Genomic DNA, 21,405 nt, shown 5'->3' with positions numbered 1-21,405 from the left:
AGTTTAGAAATAAGTTTATTTAGGATTATGGTGTTGAGGCAGAACAGTAGTCAATAAATAGGAGCCTGAATTAGATATCTTTGTTTTTAAGATTTTTCACAGATGAGTGTAGGACCAGAGAGATGGCATCTGTTGTGGACCTGTAACTCCAGTAGGTGATTTGCAAGGGATAAGGACAATCTAGGAGGCTGGACCCTATCAAAACACTCTCATAATTATAGAGATCAGAGCCATTGGCAGTAGTCATCGATGCACACTGCATGATTTTTCTTTGACACAAGGATGATACAGGTCTTCTTGAAGCAGATGAGGACTTCAGATTGTAGATAGGAGGGCAAAAAGAGGAGATAGTTTTGGCAAATAGGGTTAAGGGGAATCCAAAGGGATTCTACAAATACATTAAGGACAAAAGGGTAACCAGGGAGAGAATAGGGTCTCTTAGAAGATCAGCAAGGCCGTATATGTATGGAACTGAAGGAAATTGGGGAGATACGTAAATGAGTATTTTGCATCAGAGTTTACTATGGAGAAGGATATTGAGGATCGAGACCGTGGGGAAATAAATAGTGATGCCTTAAAAATGTCCATATTGTAGAGGAGGAGGTACTGAATGTCTTAAAATGCATAAAGGTGGATAAATCCCTGGCACCTGATCAGGAGTATCTAAACTCTGGTGGAAGCAAGGGAAGTGATTGCTGGACCCCTTGCACAGATATTTGTATCATGGATAGCCACAAGTGAGGTGCTGGAAGAATGAAGATTGGATAACATGGTGTCACTATTTAAGTAAGATGGTAATGAAAAGCCAAGGAATTAGACTGGTGACTGACATCAGTGGTGGGAAAGTTATTGGAGGGAGTCCTGAGGAATGGGATTTACATGTATTTGGAAAGGCAAGGACTGATTAGGGATGGTCAGCATGGCTTTGTGCATGGGAAATTGTGTCTCACTAACTTGATTGAGTTTTTTGAAGAAGTAACGAAGACTATTGAGGGCAGAGCAGTGGACATGATCTGTATGCATCCTGATGAAGGGCTTTTGCCTGAAACGTCGGCCTCGGATGTTGCCTGACCTGCTATGCTTTTCCAGCGCCACTTTAATCTCGTCTCATGATCTATATGGACTTCGGTAAAACGTTCGGCAAGGTTCCTCATGGTTGACTTGTTAGATCATGTGGAGTACGGGGAGAATAGCCAGGTGGAGGGTTGTTTTTCAGGTTGGAGACTTGTGACCGGTGGTATACCATGAGGTTCAGTGCTGAGTCTACTGCTTTTCGTCATTTACATAAATGATTTGGATGTGAAACTAGGAGGTATGGTTAATAAATTTGCAGATGACCCCAAAATTGGAGATGAAGTGGACAGTGAAGAAGGTTATCTCAGACTATAGTGGGCCGAGGAGTGGCAGATTTAGATAAATATGAGGTGCTGCATTTTGCAAAGGCAAATCAAGACAAGTCTGTAACTTAATGGTTAGGTCCTGGGAAGTGTTGCTGAACAAAGAGACCAAGGAGTGCAATTTCATAGTTCCTTTGAAAATGGAGTTGCAGGTAGATAGGATAGTGAAGGTGGTGTTTGCTATGCTTGCCTTTATTGGTCACAGCGTTCAGTATAGAAGTTGGGAGGTCATGTTGCAGCTGTACGGGATATTCGTTCGGCCTCTTTTGGAATAATGCGTGCAATTCTGGTCTCCCTGCTATAGAAAGGATATTGTGAAACTTGAAAAGGTTCAGAAAAGATTTAGAATGATGTTCCCATGGTTGGAGGATTTGAGCTGTAGGGAGAGGCTGCATAGTCTGGGGCTATTTTCCCTAGAGCTTCAGAGGCTGAGGGATGACTTTTATAGAGGTTCATAAAATCATGGATAGGCCTTTTTGATAAGGTTTGGGAGTCCAAAATTAGAGGGCATAGTTTTCAGGTGAGAATAGGAAGATTTAGGAGGACCTAAGGGGCAACATTTTAGAGTCATAGAGATGTACAGCATGGAAACAGACCCTTCGGTCCAACCCGTCCATGCCGACCAGATATCCCAACTCAATGTAGTCCCACCTGCCAGCACCTGGCCCATATCCCTCCAAATCCTTCCTATTCATATACCCATCCAGATGCCTCTTAAATGTTGCAATTGTACCAGCCTCCACCACATCCTCTGACAGCTCATTCCATACATGTACCACCCTCTGCGTGAAAAAGTTGCCCCTTAGGTCTCTTTTATATCTTTCCCCTCTCACCCTAAACTTATGCCCTCCAGTTCTGGACTCCCCGAACCCAGGGAAAAGACTGCCTATTTATCCTATCCATGTCTGTCATAATTTTGTAAACCTCTGTAAGGTCACCCCTCAGCCTCCGACGCTCCAGGGAAAACAGCCCCAGCCTATTCAGCCTCTCCCTGTAGCTCAGATCCTCCAACCCCAAATCCTTGTAAATCTTTTCTGAACCCTTTCAAGTTTCACAACATCTTTTCGGTAGGAAGGAGACCAGAATTGCACGCAATATTCCAACAGTGGCCTAACCAATGTCCTGTACAGCCGCAACATGACCTCCCAACTCCTGTACTCCATACTCTGACCAATAAAGGAAAGCCTAACAAACGCCGCCTTCACTATCCTATCTACCTGCGACTCCACTTTCAAGGAGCTATGAACCTGCACTCCAAGGTCTCTTTGTTCAGCAACACTTCCTAGGACTTTACCTTTAAGTGTATAAGTCCTGTTAAGATTTGCTTTCCCAAAATGCAGCACCTCGCATTTATCTGAATTAAACTCCATCAGCCCATTGGCCCATCTGGTCCAGATCCTGTTGTAATCTGAGGTAACCCTCTTCGCTGTCCACTACACCTCCAATTTTGGTGTCATCTGCAAACTTACTAACTGTACCTCTTATGCTTGCATCCAAATCATTTATGTAAATGACATAAAGGTAGAGGACCCAGCACCGATCCTTGTGGCACTCCACTGCTCACAGGCCTCCAGTCTAAAAAACAACCCTCCTCCACCACCCTCTGTCTTCTACATTTGAGCCAGTTCTGTATCCAAATGGCTAGTTCTCTCTGTATTCCATGAGATCTAATCTTGCTAATCAGTCTCCCATGGGGAACCTTGTCGAACGCCTTACTGAAGTCCATATAGATCACATCTACTACTCTGCCCTCATCAATCTTCTTTGTTACTTCTTCAAAAAACTCAATCAAGTTTGTGAGACATGATTTCCCATGCACAAAGCCTAATCCCTGACTATCCCTAATCAGTCCTTGCCTTTCCAAATACATGTACATCCTGTCCCTCAGGATTCCCTCCAACAACTTGCCCACCACCGAGGTCAGGGTCACTGGTCTTTGGTTCCCTGGCTTGTCCTTACCACCCTTCTTAAACAGTGGCACCACGTTTGCCAACCTCCAGTCTTCTGGCACCTCACCTGTGACTATCGATGATACAAATATCTCAGCAAGAGGCCCTGCAATCACTTCTCTAGCTTCCCACAGAGCTCTCGGGTACACCTGATCAGGTCCTGGGGATTTATCTACCTTTCACCGTTTCGAGACATCCAGCAATTCCTCCTCTGTAATCTGGACATTTTGCAAAATGTCACCATCTATTTCCCTACAGTCTATATCTTCCATATCCTTTTCCACAGCAAATACTGATGCTAAATATTCATTTAGTATCTCCCCCATTTTCTGTGTCTCCACACAAACATCGCCTTGCTGATCGTTGAGGGACCCTATTCTCTCCCTAGTTACCTTTTTGTCCTTTATATATTTGTAAAACCCCTTTGGATTCTCCTTCATTCTATTTGCCAAAGCTATCTCATGTCCCCGTTTTGCCCTCCTGATTTCCCTCAAGTATACTCCTACTTTCTTTATACTTTTCTAAGGATTCACTTGATCTATCCTGTCTGTACCTGACATATGCTTCTCCAGCCTTCCCTACACCTACCAGCCTTCCCTACACCTACCAGCCTTCCCTACACCTACCAGCCTTCCCTACACCTACCAGCCTTCCCTACACCTACCAGCCTTCCCTACACCTACCAGCCTTCCCTACACCTACCAGCCTTCCCTACACCTACCAGCCTTCCCTACACCTACCAGCCTTCCCTACACCTACCAGCCTTCCCTACACCTACCAGCCTTCCCTACACCTACCAGCCTTCCCTACACCTACCAGCCTTCCCTACACCTACCAGCCTTCCCTACACCTACCAGCCTTCCCTACACCTACCAGCCTTCCCTACACCTACCAGCCTTCCCTACACCTACCAGCCTTCCCTACACCTACCAGCCTTCCCTACACCTACCAGCCTTCCCTACACCTACCAGCCTTCCCTACACCTACCAGCCTTCCCTACACCTACCAGCCTTCCCTTTCACCCTGACAGGAATATACTTTCTCTGGATTCTTGTTATCTCATCTCATGCAGAGGATGGTGGATGTCTGGAGCGAGCTGCCAGAAGTAGTGGAGGCTGGTACAATAACATTTAAAAGGCATGTGGATGGGTAAATGAATAGGAAGGATTTAGACGGGTATTGGCCAAATGCTGGTAAATGGGACTAGATTATTTTAGGATATTTGGACGCATGGACGAATTGGACCGACAGGTCTGTTTCCGTACAGCACAACTCTGACTCTGTCTGCGAATACTCCCACCAGCTGGGCTGCACAGGATCTGAGGGCACAGTCGAGGACTTTATCCAGGCCAGTCACTTTCCATGGGTTCACTGTCAAGAAGGCTGACCTAACATCTGTGTTAGTGACCATAGGTTCAGGTGCATCCCTCGGTGTCTGACTTTCACTGACTTTCTATTCAAAGTGAGCGTAGAATTTCTTGAGCTTGTTGGGTTGACATCTATTGTTGACTGGGATTTTGTTTGTCGTTTGGTAGCCTGTTATGTCATGAGCCTTGTCACAAATGACAGGTGTCTGTGTGATTGGTCTGGGTCTCAAGTTTAGTTTGGTATTGCCTCTTGGCGTCTCTGGCCTCATGAAGATCGTAGCTGGATTTCCTATATAGGTCAGGGTTGTCTGACTTGAACACTTCAGACCTGGACTTCAATAGTGGGTCTGCTGGTTCATCCATGGTTGCCAGTTGGGGAATATTTGGATTAACTTCGGCACGCAACCGAACATGCTTACTCATGAAGTCTGTAACGGTAGTGGCATACTCATGTAGGTTGGCCGCTGAGTTCCAAGATGTGTGATTTTTCCTTTTTACAAGTGAACTTTGTGCTGGAAATGCCAACATTCTGTGATACTGTAACATTTCAGAGTACAAGGGAATGTTACATTTCACTGTTTGAAAGTATTAGTTATATGCACCTCTGCCCAGAGATGGGGTGTGGCTAGTTGCAAGGTTTTCAATAGGTCAGGTGACAGTTCAAGGGTCACTGAAAAGAAGTTCAAAGAGACAATGAGATGAAAAGTTAGTGAGTATTGTGGGAGAGGGTAAGAGAAGGAAACTCCATGTTAACATGCTTTTAGCTATACAATGGGGAAGACAACTGAACTACGTGTTCCATATTGGTTGAGAGCAGTTTGTATATTCTGTGCTGTTAGAACTTAGGAAGAATTTGTACGATTTAGTGTTCGAATTGAGGCTCCAGAAAAGCTATGGGGGCTTGGAAGAAATGATGTGCCACTTATCGTTCAGTACAGCTAGGATTGGGAGGGTTGAAAAACGCAGAAGCAGTATCTGAGCAAGATTGGAACTTAGTGGTAAAAGCAGAGGCAGGAATGGCTCAGTGATGTCAAGTTTTTACTGCCTAGCTGGAGTTGTGCTTGAGTGAGTACTGAATGCAGTTTTGGAGTTCAGGGAGGCTTAGCCCCTGGAAAGTGATCAACCAGAATGGGAGCAGTCATTGAGGCAGTCTGTCACGAAGGGCAGATCAATGAAAATGTAGAATTATGAAGTTTAATGAGATTTGCCAACCCACCACATAGTAACATCTGGGGAAGTTGATAAGAAAATTCTGGGATCTGTTTTTGTTACATTTGATTTGATATGCAATGTGGGTGTTCTGGTGTTAGAATGAAGTTCTGCAGTGTAGATTGTATTACCACTGAGCCAGTGTTGAGCAAAGTTTATTGTTGGTTCAAAACTGTGGAATCTTGAAACTTTATTCTCCTAGTAAGTCCCTTGGGTCTTGCATTGGATCATAGCAGATGAGTAGATGGTTGAAATAAATGAACCAACTTTGATATTGCTTTCTCTTTGGTTGGTACCTGGGACTTCGATGTTGTGGCTATTACGGATAGTTTAGGTGGGCTTGGATCGGCGCAACATCGAGGGCCCAAGGGCCTGTACTGTGCTGTATTCTTCTATGTTCTATGTTCTATGTTCTTTGTTAAATAGGTTACCGAATTGTAGTCAATTCTATTCAGTATTCTGGTAGACTTTTTACTAATGGGGTTTAAATGGATAACTTTTGGTTTTTGACTGAACAATCCAGAATGCAGTAGGTCACAGATCTATCTAAGATATCTTTGAGCAGGTTGTCTGTTGAAAGATTAGGCTCCAAAACGATGCAGATGACCCATTATATGGGGTAACATATCATGCTTATTGCTTCTCACTTGGAAATTACGTTGTATTAATTAAACAAAAAGAATCTGATTATAATTAACATGGGTTAACCAAAACCTTCCCTCGGTATTAACTTGGCCTGTCTTTGGAAAGATTGAAATCATACATAAACAAAAGACATGGAGCACTGGTTCAAGTGTTTTTTATTCACTGGATATGTGCATCCTTGATAAGGCCAGCAATTATTGCCCATCCATAATTGTTCTTGAACAGCTCCAGTCAGTGTGGTTTAGGGGCACAGTACCATTAGGGAGGGTATTTTGGAATTTTGACTCTTCCATAGTGAAGGATCTGTGATATAGTTCCAACTGTTTTTATTCTTTATGGAATGAGGGTGTTGCTGGCTTTCATTCAGGAAGGAAACTGCCATATTTATCTAATATAGCCCACATGTGACTCCAGACCCATAGCAGTATTGTTGACTTAAACAATTAGGGACAGTCAGTAAAGGCAGGCCAAGGCAGGTTTTGTAAAATAAGATGATAGAAGTCCTCAAGCAACACAGTGTGGAACCCTATATAAAAAAAACCTGACAAAACTGACCCTTAGCGAAGAAATTAAGATTCAGCCTTTGACCTGTCAAGGCAGGTTTCATTCTGGGATCTGACTTGTGTAATGTTATCATTGGATAAGAATAGAAGACTGGCTAGAAGGTAGTGCAGCCAATCAAGAGTAATCAGTTGAAGTTCTGATGATTGCACTATATAGTTCCATACAACAGGTCAAAATTTGCCTAAGACTGTCCTATCATTTGTGTTAGGCTAACGACTATTTTTATTTCTATTTTTACTGAAATTTTCCCATAGGCCCCATTATTTCAAATGCACAATTTTCTATAATATGGTGTCGAATGAGAACATAACTACGGTGTTACAGAAGAAGTACCTGTAGTTGAACTTTTGGGGAGCAATGGACTCCTCTCATAGAATCATAGAATCCCTACAGTAGGGAAATAGGCCATCAGGCCCATCGAATCCACACTGACCCTCTGAAGAGCATCCCACCCACTCACACACCTTATCCTATCCCGTAAATCCTGCATTTCTCATGGCTAATCCATCTAACTGAAACAACCGTGCATGCACTTGGCAATTTAGCATAGCCACTCCACCAAACCTGCATATTTTTGGAATGTGGGAGGAAACCGGAGCACCCAAAAGAAACCCATGCAGACACTGGGAGACTATGCAGACTCTACACAGACAGCCATCTGAGGGTGCAATTGAACCCAGGTTCCTGACACTGAGGCAGCAACGCTAACCATTGCTGCCCAATGGAAAAATGAGTCTGAAGAGCACTAAATTTGATCCTGGTGACTGCCTCAAACTACTTTCACCAGGCATATCGTGCTTTCATAGTTAAACTTTGTGATTATCAAAAAATCTTTACCATAAACTTTAGGCAAGCAGAATGCAAAGTACCATATTCCCAGAATCATGAAACCTTGGTGGAAAGTACAAATTGTCATGCCATGTAAAACTTTCATGTCCCTTTGTAGCTTCCTTTATACCCTCTTCACAACTTATTTTCCTCACTATCTTTATGTCATTTGTAAAATTAGCAAAAACGCATTTTGCCTCATCCAGCCTGTTTAATGAATTGTAAAAAGTTCAGGCCCCACCATTATTACGCCTTGAACTGTTCAGTGACTTTCTCTTTAATTCTATGATATGTAAGTTCCTGATCCCTGGTCTTTCTCAGTATTTTTTTCAAACCTGTGAAAATTTCTACAATTAGATTAGATTACAGTGTGGAAACAGGCCCTTCAGCCAAACAAGTCCACACGGACCCGCCGAAGCGCAACCCACCCATGCCCCTACATTTACCCCTTACCTAACACTACGGGCAATTTAGCACTGCCAATTCACCTGACCTGCACATCTTTGGACTGTGGGAGGAGACCGGAGCACCCGGAGGAAACCCACGCAGACACGGGGAGAACGTGCAAACTCCACACAGTCAGTCGCCTGAGGTGGGAATTGAACCCGGGTCTCAGGCGTTGTGAGGCAGCAGTGCTAACCACTGTGCCGCCCACAAAATTGGTCAACCTCATCTCAGGTAATGTTTGTGCTCTATTTTGAAATGTGGAAAGTTGTGTCAATGGCAACTTGCTAACTCTGAGAAAACAAACCAATCTGGTGTGAAATATTTGTTGCAGTTCTAAGAAATCAAGCGTTAAAACTTCACTTGGGCAAAAGTACCATAACTTCTGATAAGCGGGGGGCAGCACAGCGCAATAGACTCCATTAAACCACAAAAGTAAATAAGTGTTGCTGACATTATATTAAATCAACATCCTGTGTTAGCATACACCATTTTTTTTCTAATCAATCTGTTCAGAGGTGACATTGCACATCACTGGATGATGTGGGATTTGAACCAGCTATCCAGCAGTTCTCTTGTAGTGACATGTGATCAGATTTTTATGAATTTTGATGTTTCTTTTAAGAGATTGAAATGTAAAATTCCAGATGTGTCTTAAACAGTCGACTTAGCTTGTATGTTTTTTTGATAACATCACTTCATAAAGATCATGGCAACCGGTGTGTGCAGTGTTTGTCATCTTAGTTAGAATGCTCAGATTACTGGGTTTTGTTTTAAAAGCACCCTCTGAAGTCCATTGTGAAGACATTGAGGGGAGAATAGACAGAAGTAAAGTTTCACCAGCTGATTAATGTTCTGACAGGCCGTAGCACCCATGTTACTTTTTTGCCAGAACCATCTTTATTCTAGTTTGACCAGTAAGGTTTGGTGGGCTCCCTTGATTCATGAATAATATGAATGGTCAGCCGTACCGAAGATTGAGTATCTTGATGCATGTCAAGCCGGATTCAGAGCTGTAGCCTGTGGGGGGGGGGGTCTGTCTGATATTTGAATTTGAACCTTGGACTTCTGAATTCATCAAACACATTATGACTTATTTGTATCACAACATTAGAGTATTTTATAATTGTCATACTTTAGGAAAGGCAATATATTTTAAAACCGATTCAACATTTCCTTATACCTGACATAAAGATGACCAATTATGGAAGCTATCAATAACTTACATCAAGTGTAGAAAAACACTTTGAATGCTATCTTCGAAGTCCAGGAGACTGGTTTTGCGTCCTGTCAGTGCACCATCGCCAATAATCAACCTTGTACATCCTGTCCAGAAAAGTGGTCATATGTGGAACATTTGCCAATATTGACTTGAAAATAATGGCTGGTCCATGAGATTAACCAGTGTGACTGTCAGCCCTGTGACAGTGCCTTGCTTAGTGTAGCAGGCGGAGACAATGGGTTGACCGGGGCAGTCAAATTTGTGAATTTTGGGTAGTAGATAGAACTGGGCAGTGCAGGTTTCCGGAACTGAGATTGGAGGTTGTGCATAGGAGATCCCCTGAGATGATGAGGTTGTGGATGGTCTAGGAGATGATAGTTGGTCATGAGAGGTGAGGCCTTGGTCAAGGGGCTGGTAGGAGGAGGTGTCCATGAATTGGCACTTGGGTTCAGCGGTGGTGAAGCCATTGCTACCACTTCGGCCCCTCCTTATCAAGGATTGAAGAGGAGGCTAGTCTTTACAGTCTATCAGCACTTATTTGCAGAGATACATATCAAACTCAACAAGCCCAGTTTCTGTCCATTCCCATACATAGGAGATCAAGTTAATGTCTCATCTGAATTCCCAATCAATATACAATTATTTATAGTTATTGGGGTCAGCATCTATTTCATCTCTAAAAGCTAGCAAGACCACAAATAATCTTTAGTTGCTTTAACTTGTCAAAAAAATGTATTGTGTTTGTGTTTTATAATTTTGTTTTGCATTGTGACAGGCTCCCAGTGCACAAGCAATGAGATACTGGCTACAAGAATTACAGCAGAAGAGGTGGGAATTTCGTAATAATGGTACAGCTGGATCAAAGGATAATCAAGTATCACCCCCACTCCCTTGTTCAACTACTGGTCTAGTTGCTAAAGATGTAGGTAAGTCCTGAAAAAGTCAGTTCCAACAGAGATTTGTTGTTTGCTTCCAAATTGCAAAATGTTACTTTTTTGTGCATGACATAATTTGTTTTGCTGAAATATTGTTCAGGGTTTTTAAAAAATACTAATTTGTAAAAATGCATTTCAAAAAAATAACAGCCACCCAATTATCATAGACAATATCTGAGCCTCAAATTTTGATAAGCTATTTAACCAAAGGCAACGAAATACGATTGCCCTTGTCCCAACATGAGCGTTTTTATGAGGGTGTAACCTTCCGATTGGAAGTTAGTAACACAAACTCCTGCTTGTTTTGGCAGTACATTGAAAATTGTATCGCAGGTAGGCATGATGGATAAGAAGCTGTTTAGCATGCTTGCTTTCACTGCTGAGATAAAGTACAGGAGTTGGGACTTCATGTTGCTCTTCTACAGACATGGACCTCTACACCACTGAAGCCAGGTTCTGGATACCTCCTGTACCGACCCCTTGACATGACCTCCCCTCTAATTACCAAACCATCATCTTCTAGACCATCCACAACCTCATCACTTCAGGGGATCTCCCACTCACAACCTCCAACTTTATAGTCCCGGAAACCCGCACTGCCTGGCTTGACCTCCTACCCAAATTTCACAAACTTGACTGCCCCGGTCAACCCATCATCTTCGTCTGCTCCTGCCCCACCGAACTTATGTCCTCACATCTTGACACCGTCCTGTCCCTCTTGATACAGGAACTCCCCACATTAATTTGAGACACCATCCACGCCCTCCACCTCCACCATGACTTTTGTTTCCCTGCTGCCCTCCCACTGCCCAAACACCTCATCTTCACCATGGATATCCAGTTCCTATACACGCCGGTCCCCCACGGTACAGGTCTCCAAGCCCTCAGTTTCTTTCTGTCCCACTGACTCAACCAGTACCCCTCCACCAACACACTGATTTGACTGATGGAACTGGTCCTCACCATCAACAACTTCTCCTTCGAATCCTCCCATTCCCTTCAAGCCAAGGGGGTAGCTGTGGGCACTCGTATGGACCCCAGCTATGCCTGCCTCTTCGGATACATGGAACAGTCCATGTTCTGCAGCTACGCTCGCCCCATCCCCACCTTCTGCTACGCTGATGACTGTATCGGTGCCACCTTGTGCCCCCACAAGAAGGTTGAATAGTTCATCAACTTAATGAACACATTCCACTCTGATGTCAAGTTCACCTGGACCATCTCGGACACCTTCCTCTCCTTTCTGAACCTATCCGTCTGCATCTCTGGTGACCGATTCAATATGGACATCTACTTCAACGCCCACTGACTCCCAGCTACCTGGACTACACCTCCTCCCACTTCTCCTCTTTAAAATCACAATCCCTTATTCCCAATTGCTCCACCTCTGCCACATTTGCTCCCAGGAGGTGCAATTCCACTCTAGACATTCCAATTGGCCTCTATTTCAAGGACCGCAATTTCCCCTCCCACGCATCCAACAATGCCCTCCAGTGCATCTCCTCCACTTCCTGCACTTCTGTCCTTGAACCCCATCCCTCCAACTGCAACATCCCTTCCTGTCCTCACCTTCCACCTCACCAACAATCACAAAGGCCAAATTCCATCTATAGAATCCATCTAACACGGCCCCTGTAAAGGAAAGGACGCCAGCATTCTTTAAGATCCATCTCATCCTGGCAATGTTTTTCCACAACCTCTACCATTGGGGAGAAGGTACCGAAGCCTGAACACACTCATCAGCCGGTTTTGCAACAGTTTCTACCCTACTGTTGTTAGAATACTGAGCAGACTCTCAAACTCTTAGCGTTTGCCTGTACCTGTGTTTTTGTTTTTGTTGCTGTTTACCTATTATTTACTATCTATGCTGCTTAACACTTTCTCCCTGTTTTGCTCGCAAGGCGAAGCTTCTCACTGTGCCTTGGTACACATGGCAATAAATTCATTTCGATTCAACCTCCGGATACAATGCATCACAGCTATACTTCCCTCCACACCCTTATCGACATCCCGCAGAGGTTATTCCCTCTGCGACTCCCTCGTTAGGTCCATGACCCCATCAACCCTCTTTCCACTCCCGGCACTTTTCCTTGCCGCTGAAGGTGGTGTAAAACCTACACCCACATCCTCACTTCCATCCAAGACCACAAAGATCTTTCACACCCGCCAGAGATTTTCCTGCGCATCCAAACACCTCATCTACTGTGTTCGTCGCTCTCGATGTGCTCTCCTGTACACTGGGGAGACAGGACACCAGTTTGCAGAATGTTTCAGAGAACATCTGTGATACACGCACCAAACAAACCCACTGCCCTGTGGTTGACCACTTCAACTCCCCCTCCCACTCTGCCAAGGACATGCAAGTCCTGAGTCACTTCCACTGCCAAATCCAAGCCACCTGACGCCTGGAGGAAGAACGCCTCATCGTCTGCCTTGGGACACCCCGACTACATGGCATCAACATTGACTTCACCAGTTTCAGCATCTCCCATCCATTCTCCTCATCCCAGATCCAACCTCCCAACTCGGCACTGCCTTCTTGAACTGTCCAACCTGCCCATCTTCCTTTCCATCTATCCGCTCCACTCTCCCCTCCGACTGATCACCTGCCACCTGCATCGACTTATCGGTTTCCCAGGTACCTTACCCTACCCCCACCCTCGTATTTTTCTTAGCCCTCTTCCCACCCCCCACATTGCTGATGAAGGGCTCATACCTGAAACGTAGATTCTCCTGCTCCTTAAATGCTGCCTGACTGGCTTTGTTTTTGAAGCACCACACTTTGACTCTGATCTCCACATCTGCAGTCCTCACTTTCTCCCAGCCACTGATTAAGCCACTTTTGGAGTACATGGTTGCCCTGCTGTAAAAAGGATATTACATTAAAGAGGGTTCTGAAGAGGTTTGCCAGGATGTTGCTGGGGCTGGATGGGGGTGGGGGGGAGGTTTGAGTAATAAGAAGAGACTAGGATGTTTCACTGGAGCGTAGGAGGTGAGGGGTGGTCTTTATAGAGGTTTATAAAATTATGAGGGGCACAGATAAGATGCATAGCAAATGTCTTTTCCCTAGGCTACGGGATTTCAGAACTAGAGGGCATATTTTTAAAGTGAGAGGGGAAGGATTTAAAAGGGGCCTATGGGGCAACTTTTTCCACACAGTGGAATGAACTGCCAGAGGAAGTGGTGGATGCAAATATACTTAAACATTTAAAAGACATTTGGACAGGTATATAAATAGGAAATGTTAGAAAGATTTGGGCCAAATGCAGGAAAGTGGGTCTAGTTTAGTTTGGGAAAAACTGTTTTGCATGGAAGCATTGGACTGAAGTGTGTTTCCATGCTCTATTACTCCATGACTATGAATTTATGACTGATGTACTGAAATTGGAACAATACAGGAAAGATTAGTATGGCCTGGCTGCTTTCTTTTCTCTCCTCCTCCAAACCAGGATGCTGCATTCTCACTCTGGAAGTTGGAAAATCTCAGCCCCTTGCTCTCTGGAAACTACAATTAGATTGAAGATGAAAGCCCTTCCCAATGAAGGACTTTTGCCCGAAATGTTGACTCTCCTGCTCCTCTGATGCTGCCTGACCTGCTGTGCTTTTCCAGCACCATTCTAATCTTGAAGATGAAATACTTTCAATCCATTCTGTGAGCTGCAGATTTAAAAATAATTGCTCTTGGCTTTCAATATAAATTTTCAACTGTCATTAAAATGATCTTTCGGGAATAAAGATTCTGTTTACCTTGCTGCACTATAACTTGGGAGCTAAGTTGTTGTGAGGTTCCCATTCTTAAAGCGACTCTTAATAACCTGTCTGTTGGGATACCACGAGTTTCGACCTGTGATACACCAAGCTTGCAGCCTTTCCACAAAGGGAATCGTTGATGTACATGTGAATTAGGAGTGGGTGTAACCAACTGGCTGCCTCGAGCCTGCTACCTCACTTATTAAGACTGATCTAATTATTGAACACTTCCACCTATTCCTGGTAACCTTTCATCCCTTGTTTATCAAGAATGCATTCACCTGTGCCTTATTCAGTCTCTGCTTCTGCAGCTTATTAAGAAAACATTCCAAAGATTCATGAGCTTGTCAGGGAAAATGTCTACTTCTATCTGTTTTAAATGGGCAACCCCTTATTTTTAAACATTAACCCTCTAGTTCTTGATATTTCTTGCTGTGGTAGAATTCTTCCTATGCATTTTTTCATTACCCTTCAGAATTTTCTGTTTCCCACATTGGTCTAAAGCTAGTTCATAGCCTATCCAACATTTTCCTTTATAAGCCAGTGCACAGTTCCAATTATTTGTAAATGCAGATGAGGCAATTCGGCCCTGGAGAAAGGGGACTGACACTGTAAGAAGTAGTCTGATATATTTTTGATGATGAAATTAGTAAAGTATAAGTTACATACATTCAACTCCCTATGCAATTTGCTGCACCTGCATACTAACCCTTTTTGATCCATGTGCTTGGACATCCAGATCTGAGATCTGTGATCTTTCATTATTTCAAATGGACAATTTCACATCCCCTCCCAGTATCCTTCATTTGCCAGATCTTTGCCCAGTCACTTCACCTGTCTATATCAATTTATAGTCTCCTTATTACTTTTCACAACTTACTTTCCTATCTGTTGTTGTGCCATGAATAACTTAGGAACCATACCTTCAATCTCTTCATCAGGCATTTAGATAAGTTGTAAAAATTGAGGTCCCAACACTAACCAGTGTAGCACACTATGCATTATATATTGTAAACCTTTAAAAAGATCCATTTAGCCAGGCAAACCTTTACTCTTACCAATATTAGCCTATTCTGTGAGGTTCTCAGGTAATGATCTTTGATGTTTCATTGGAGATGATAGTCAGTATTATTATCAGTAGACTATTTATCCAGAGATCCTTCTGGGGTAGGGGTTCAAATCTTGTCATGGCAGATCGTGGAATTTGAATTTTATAAAAAATTAAAAGTCTAAAATGATCACTGTTGATTGTCAGAGAAGGAAAGCTGGTGACTCCAGAACCACCAGCAATGTGACAGACTCTGGCAATTAGGGATGGCCACATTCCTAAAAAAAATTATTCCAGTGATGTGGGCATCGCTGACTCTGTGAGCATATGTTGTCCATCCCAAGTTGAACTTGAAAAGGAGGTCATGAGCTGCCTCCTTGAACTGCTGCAGTCCATTTGCTTGTAGGTTCATCACTAGGGAGGGAGTTCCAGGATTTTGAGCCAGGAATGATGATGTATTTCCAAATCTGAATGGTGAATGGCATGGAGGCAATCTTGCAGGTGTTGGTGTTCGCATATCTCTTCTGTACTTATCCTTGGAAATGCTAATGGTTGTGAGGAATGTTTGGAATGAGTTTTGGTGAATTTCTGCGGTGCATCCCCTAGAAGGCTTACTGAACATTGATGGTGTAGGGAGTGAACCTTTGTGTTATCAATCAGGCAGGCTGCTTAGTCCTGAACGATGTCAAGCTTCTTTAGTATTTCACTCATCCAGGCAAGTGGGTCATGTTATTTATGTATGCCTTGTGGGCAGGCTCTGAGAGTCAGAAAGTGAGTTACTCAGTATTTATATGGTTAGTCCATTTCAGTTTCTGGTCATTGGTAACCCCACAATCAATGTTCCCTTTAATTCTTTATTTCTGCTGCACGGTCATTTGCTGTCTATGCATGGAAGTGGCTTCTGAAACTGGAAGAAACTGTTAGGAGCACATTGGTACACAAATTGGCATGTACAGAACTACTTAAGTTATCTTGAGGGTCTCCTGCAGAGGTGGTTTGAACTTGTGATGACTGACCTCTGACAACTGCAACCGTCTTCCTATGTGCCAGGTATGATTCCAACCGCAGTGTTGCCAGGGCTCCTTGATGCCTCACTCTGTCGAATGTAGCCATGATGTCAAGGACAATCGCTGTCACTTCATCTCTGTGGAATTCAACTTTTTTGTCCATGTTTAATTTAAAGTCAGAAGCTTAGTGACCCTGATGAAACCCAACCTGAGTGCTGTTGAGTAGCACTGTCCTATCACCTTATCAAATGCCTTCTGGAAACCTAAGTACAGGGCAAACCCCGTATGTGCAGAAAAGTTTTCTGCAGTTTCAGTTACCCGCGGTTTACAACGGCAGTAACATATTATGGGGAACCTCCTGGAATCAGGGACCAGGAGGCTGCTGGGAAGGTAAATTTCCCATTGAAATGAATGGGTTCGCTCCTATCCGTGGTTTTGGGCTTTCGCAGTAGGTCTTGGAACATATCCCCTGCGAGTATGGGGAGGTCTACTGTACAGTACATCTACTGGTAATGCTTTTTCCATGCCATGTTACTTCAAAGAACCCCAACAGATTAGATTACTTACAGTGTGGAAACAGGCCCTTTGGCCCAACAAGTCCACACCGACCCACCGAAGCGCAATCCACCCAGACCCATTCCCCTACATTTACCCCTTCACCTAACACTATGAGCAACTTAGCATGGCCAATTCACCTAACCTGAACATTTTTGACTGTGGGAGGAAACCGGACCACCCGGAGGAACCCATGCAAACTCCACACAGTCAGTCGCTCGAGGCGGGAATTGAGCCCGGGTCTCTGGCACTGTGAGGCAGCAGTGCTAATCACTGTGCCACCCAATTGATTAGCCATACATTTGAATCCTTATTTAATAGCTTTTAATCTTTTTGCAATGACAGGTGTGAAACTAACTGTCCTGTAGCTTTCTTTCTTTCTCTGTCCCTCTTTTGAATAAACAAATTGCATTTGCTATTTTCCATTCAAATAGCTCCTTCCCTGAATTTAGGAAATTTTGAAAAATTAAAATCAATGCATCAGCTATCTTATTTAGTTCCTTCTTGTAAGACCCTACCCTGCGATATTCTATGTTTGGACTTTAGTTGCATTATGGAGAGGATAAGATCTTTTCAAAAGTTCCATCTAGCATAAGTTAGAACATTCTCAAGTTAATAGATCACTACATGCATAACTGCTGAGCTACTATTTTCCTTGAAGCTTCAGAGCAGTTGGAGGCTGAGGGGTGACTTTATAGAGGTTTACAAAATCAAGTTGGAAATTAAGTCCCTAGCATTATTACTAATATGATAAGCTGTCCAAAGTTTCTACTTTACCTGACTGTTGAACTCAGGTTAAAGGAAAACAACAGTTTTCTGTACTTGACAAGTAAATAGCTGTTTATTCTGAGCAAATTGTGTTTAACCAGTAGCAAGTTAGAAACAAAAAAATGCTGTCTTGTAACTGTGTAAATTAAAACTCTGCCCCTTAAATTTCCCTTTCACAAACAGATGTAACGACAGACAAGAAACAGTTCAATGGCGCTAGACTGGACTTTAGGATTAATAACTGCTGAAAATGTGTTGCTGGAAAAGCGCAGCAGGTCAGGCAGCATCCAGGGAACAGGAGAATCGACGTTTCGGGCATAAACCCTTCTTCCGGATTCCTGAAGAAGGGCTTATGCCCGAAACGTCGATTCTCCTGTTCCCTGGATGCTGCCTGACCAGCTGCGCTTTTCCAGCAACACATTTTCAGCTCTGATCTCCAGCATCTGCAGACCTCACTTTCTCCTTCAGGATTAATAAGTTGTTTCCCTTCCATTTCTTCAATTCTTTGAATTCTTCCTGTTGGGTGGCACAGTGGTTCAGTGGTTAGCACTGCTGCCTCACAGCACCAGTGACTCAAGTTCAATTCCACCCTATGGCAGTTGTCTTTGTGGAGCTTGCACATTCTCCCCACGTCTCTGTGGGTTTTGTCAGTACTCTGGTTTCCTCCCACAGTCCAAAGATGTGTGAGGTACATGGATTGGCCATACTGAACTGCACAGTATCCAGGGATGTGTTGGCTAGATAGATTAGCTGTGGGTACGGAATGGGGTCTGGGTCAGGGTAGGATGCTCTTCGGAGAATCAGTGTGGACTCGATGGGCTGAATGGCCTGCTCCCATACTGTAGGGATTTCTCTGCTGCACTAGTTCCACGTGAGCCAATCAAAACATTACTGTCAAACAATTGTCCCCTAGTTTAGAATCCATTGGCCCCATGGTGTCTGCTTTGCTCTCATTTTTTAGGAAAAGATTCTCAATGCGTTCCAGTAAACAATTTTAAAAGTTCAGGCATCTCTTTGCATTGACTCCTTGGATTAAAGCAGTATCTTCCTTTTTTTTTGGTCCACAGCACAAAAATAAAGGGAATAAAAAGACATGAATGTTCAGGTTTTTTTTTTAAGATTCCCTACAGTGTGGAAACAGGCTCTTTGGCCCAACAAGTCCTCACTGATCCTCCGAAGAATTACCCATTTCCCTTTAATATGTGGAATATGCAAATTCCATCCAGACAGTCACCCGAGGCTGGAATCAAACCTGGGTTTCTGGTGCTGTGAGGCTGCAGTGCTAACCACTGAGCCGAGATCCACCCCCATAACCCTGCATTTCCCATAGCTAATCCACCTAATCTACACGTGCTTGTATGCTATGGCCATTTAGCATGACCAGTTCACCTAACCTGTACATCTTTGGACTGTGGGAGGAAACCGGAGCACCTGGAGAAATCCCACGTAGGCACAGGGAAAATGTTCAAACTCCACACAGTTACCCGAGAGTGGAATTGAACTCAGGTTCCTGGTGCTGTAAGGCAGCAGTACTAACCTATTAGGTGCAAAGGTATTGCAATAGAGGAAGATTAGAAAGGACTGAAAGGTAACTTGTGCCAGCACTTTTGCTCAGTAAGAATCTGGATTTTCTGTCTGTCTAAAAATTTGTTTTTTCCTGTATTGTGTAATAATTAGCCCACAAATTGCCAGAGCTGGTTGCTTCGAGCTGGCTTCATGATTAGATCTAGTTATGTATGTTTGTATGGGAACTTTTTACTGCTAGTCCATTATATCCAGATTTGCTTTCTATTATGAATTTTAACTTGTATTTCCTTCCCTCCCTTTCTTAACATCCCATTATTTATGAAAACAAAATATTAATTCTATAATTGGTTGTAATGGAGTACTTTTGTCCACAGTGAGGGAAGTTAGTTGTCTGAGTCACTGTAATTGACATTTTCTTGGTTAAGAATTCTCATTTCCCCTCTTTGGCCTCTTGCTGTAGGATAATTTAGTTAGGAGTGCTGACGTGGAATTCTTTACAGTACAGTTTTGGCTTTAGGAGGCAAATCTCATTGTAAAAAGCCAGTTTGGATCCCAGCCTATTTCGTTTTTTTCCATTTTCAAAAGGTTTCACTGAAATCTGCTCCTAGTCTATAAATCAGGCAAGCATTTCTTGTTTTTGACAGGTTTACAGCTATAACCATGAGGCATATTAGATTAGATTAGATTAGATTACATTTCAGTGTGGAAACAGGCCCTTCGGCCCAACAAGTCCACACCCACCCGCCGAAACGAAACTATTATATCACCTCATCACCTCCTGCGTTCCTATTACAAGTACCCCACCTTTTATATGATTCCATCAAACATAGGAATTGAAGTAGGCCATTCTGCCCATCAAATCTTTCTCATCATTCAGTGAGATCATGGCAAATCTGATAATCATCAATTCTACTCTCATCTTTTCCCTAGAATTGTTGATTCCCTTACTAATTAAAAATGTATCTCAACCTTGAAGATACTTAATGACACAGCTTCTACAGCCCTCTGCAGTAAAGAATTTCACAAATTTACTATCCTTTTGAGAGAAGAAATTCTTTCTCATCCCTGTCATAACTGGGTGACTCCTTGCTTTCCATTAATGCCCTCTGGTCCTAGACACACTCTAAGTAAAATAATCTAACAACATCTACCTTGTCAATTGTGTGTGTTTAAATAAAGTTTCCTCTCATTCTTCTAAACTCCAATCAGTACAGACCCAACCTACCCATAAGAAAATCCCTCACTCTGGGATCAATCTAGTGAAACACTAGACTGCCTCCAATGCTAGTACACTCCTCCATCGATAGGAGGCCCAAAACTATTCACACTGTGGTCTGTGCAATGCCTTGTACAGTTTTAGCAGTTATATGTACTCCATTCCCTTTGAAAGTAAGGCCTGCATTCCATTTGACTTCCTCATTATGTGCTGAATTTGTATGCTGTGTTTTTATGATTTATGCATGAGAGGGCAGCATGGTGGCTCAGTGGTTAGCACTGCTGCCTCACAGCGCCAGGGACCTGGGTTCAATTCTTGCCTCAGGCAACGTCTGTGCGGAGTTTGCATGTTCTCCCCGTGTCTACGTGGGTTTCCTCCGGGTGCTCTGGTTTCCTCCCACAGTCCAAAGATGTGCAGGTCAGGTGAATTGGCCATGCTAAATTGCCCATAGTGTTAGGTGCATTAGTCAGGGATAATTATGGGGAATGGGTCTGGGTGGGTAATTCCTCGGAGGATTGGTGTGGACTTGTTGGGCCGAAGGACCTGTTTCCATACTGAGGGAATCTAAACCCGCAAATCCTAGGTGCAACTGCTTTCTGCAGACTTTCTCCAATTAAAAAAAATATTCAGTCCAATTTTTTTCTTGACAATGTCCATGATCTCAAATTTTCCCACATTAATATATATTGTAAATAATTGATCTCTGTAGCACTCCATTCCATTTTCAGGTTGCACCCTGAAAATGCCTGCCCCCTTATCCCAAATCTGTGTCTTCTATTAATGAGTCAATTCTCTATCCAAGCTAATGTACTCTTAATATCATTTTTCTTAGCTTAAGTAGCTTTACGTGCAATTCCTTGCTGAAAGCCATTTAATAGTTTATAATAGAACATGAAACGGAACGTATAACATTACAGCACAGGAACAGGCCCTTTGGCCCACCACTTCCACATTGATCATGATGCCATTCTAAA

At 43.3% G+C, this 21,405-nt stretch overlaps 1 protein-coding gene across 3 annotated transcripts in view; it reads left to right on the top strand.

Annotated features, from left to right (window-relative positions):
- The window catches only part of tbc1d2b (TBC1 domain family, member 2B), a 161,623-nt gene that overhangs the window by 19,018 nt on the left and 121,200 nt on the right, over positions 1–21,405 (top strand). For all 3 annotated transcript variants that reach the window (XR_006309806.1, XM_043680142.1, XM_043680143.1), the window contains exon 2: positions 10,401–10,551. Coding sequence is in view for 2 of the 3 variants with exons in the window: in XM_043680142.1 (XP_043536077.1) it covers positions 10,401–10,551 (151 nt within the window). In the remaining variant the exon portion in view is untranslated. The remainder of the gene's footprint in view (positions 1–10,400; positions 10,552–21,405) is intronic.

The sequence above is a fragment of the Chiloscyllium plagiosum genome, chromosome 40, assembly GCF_004010195.1.
Source record: "Chiloscyllium plagiosum isolate BGI_BamShark_2017 chromosome 40, ASM401019v2, whole genome shotgun sequence".
NCBI lineage: Eukaryota > Metazoa > Chordata > Chondrichthyes > Orectolobiformes > Hemiscylliidae > Chiloscyllium > Chiloscyllium plagiosum.
The sequence above is the reverse complement of the archived record's forward strand: the minus strand, read 5'-3'. Positions and strand labels throughout refer to the sequence as shown.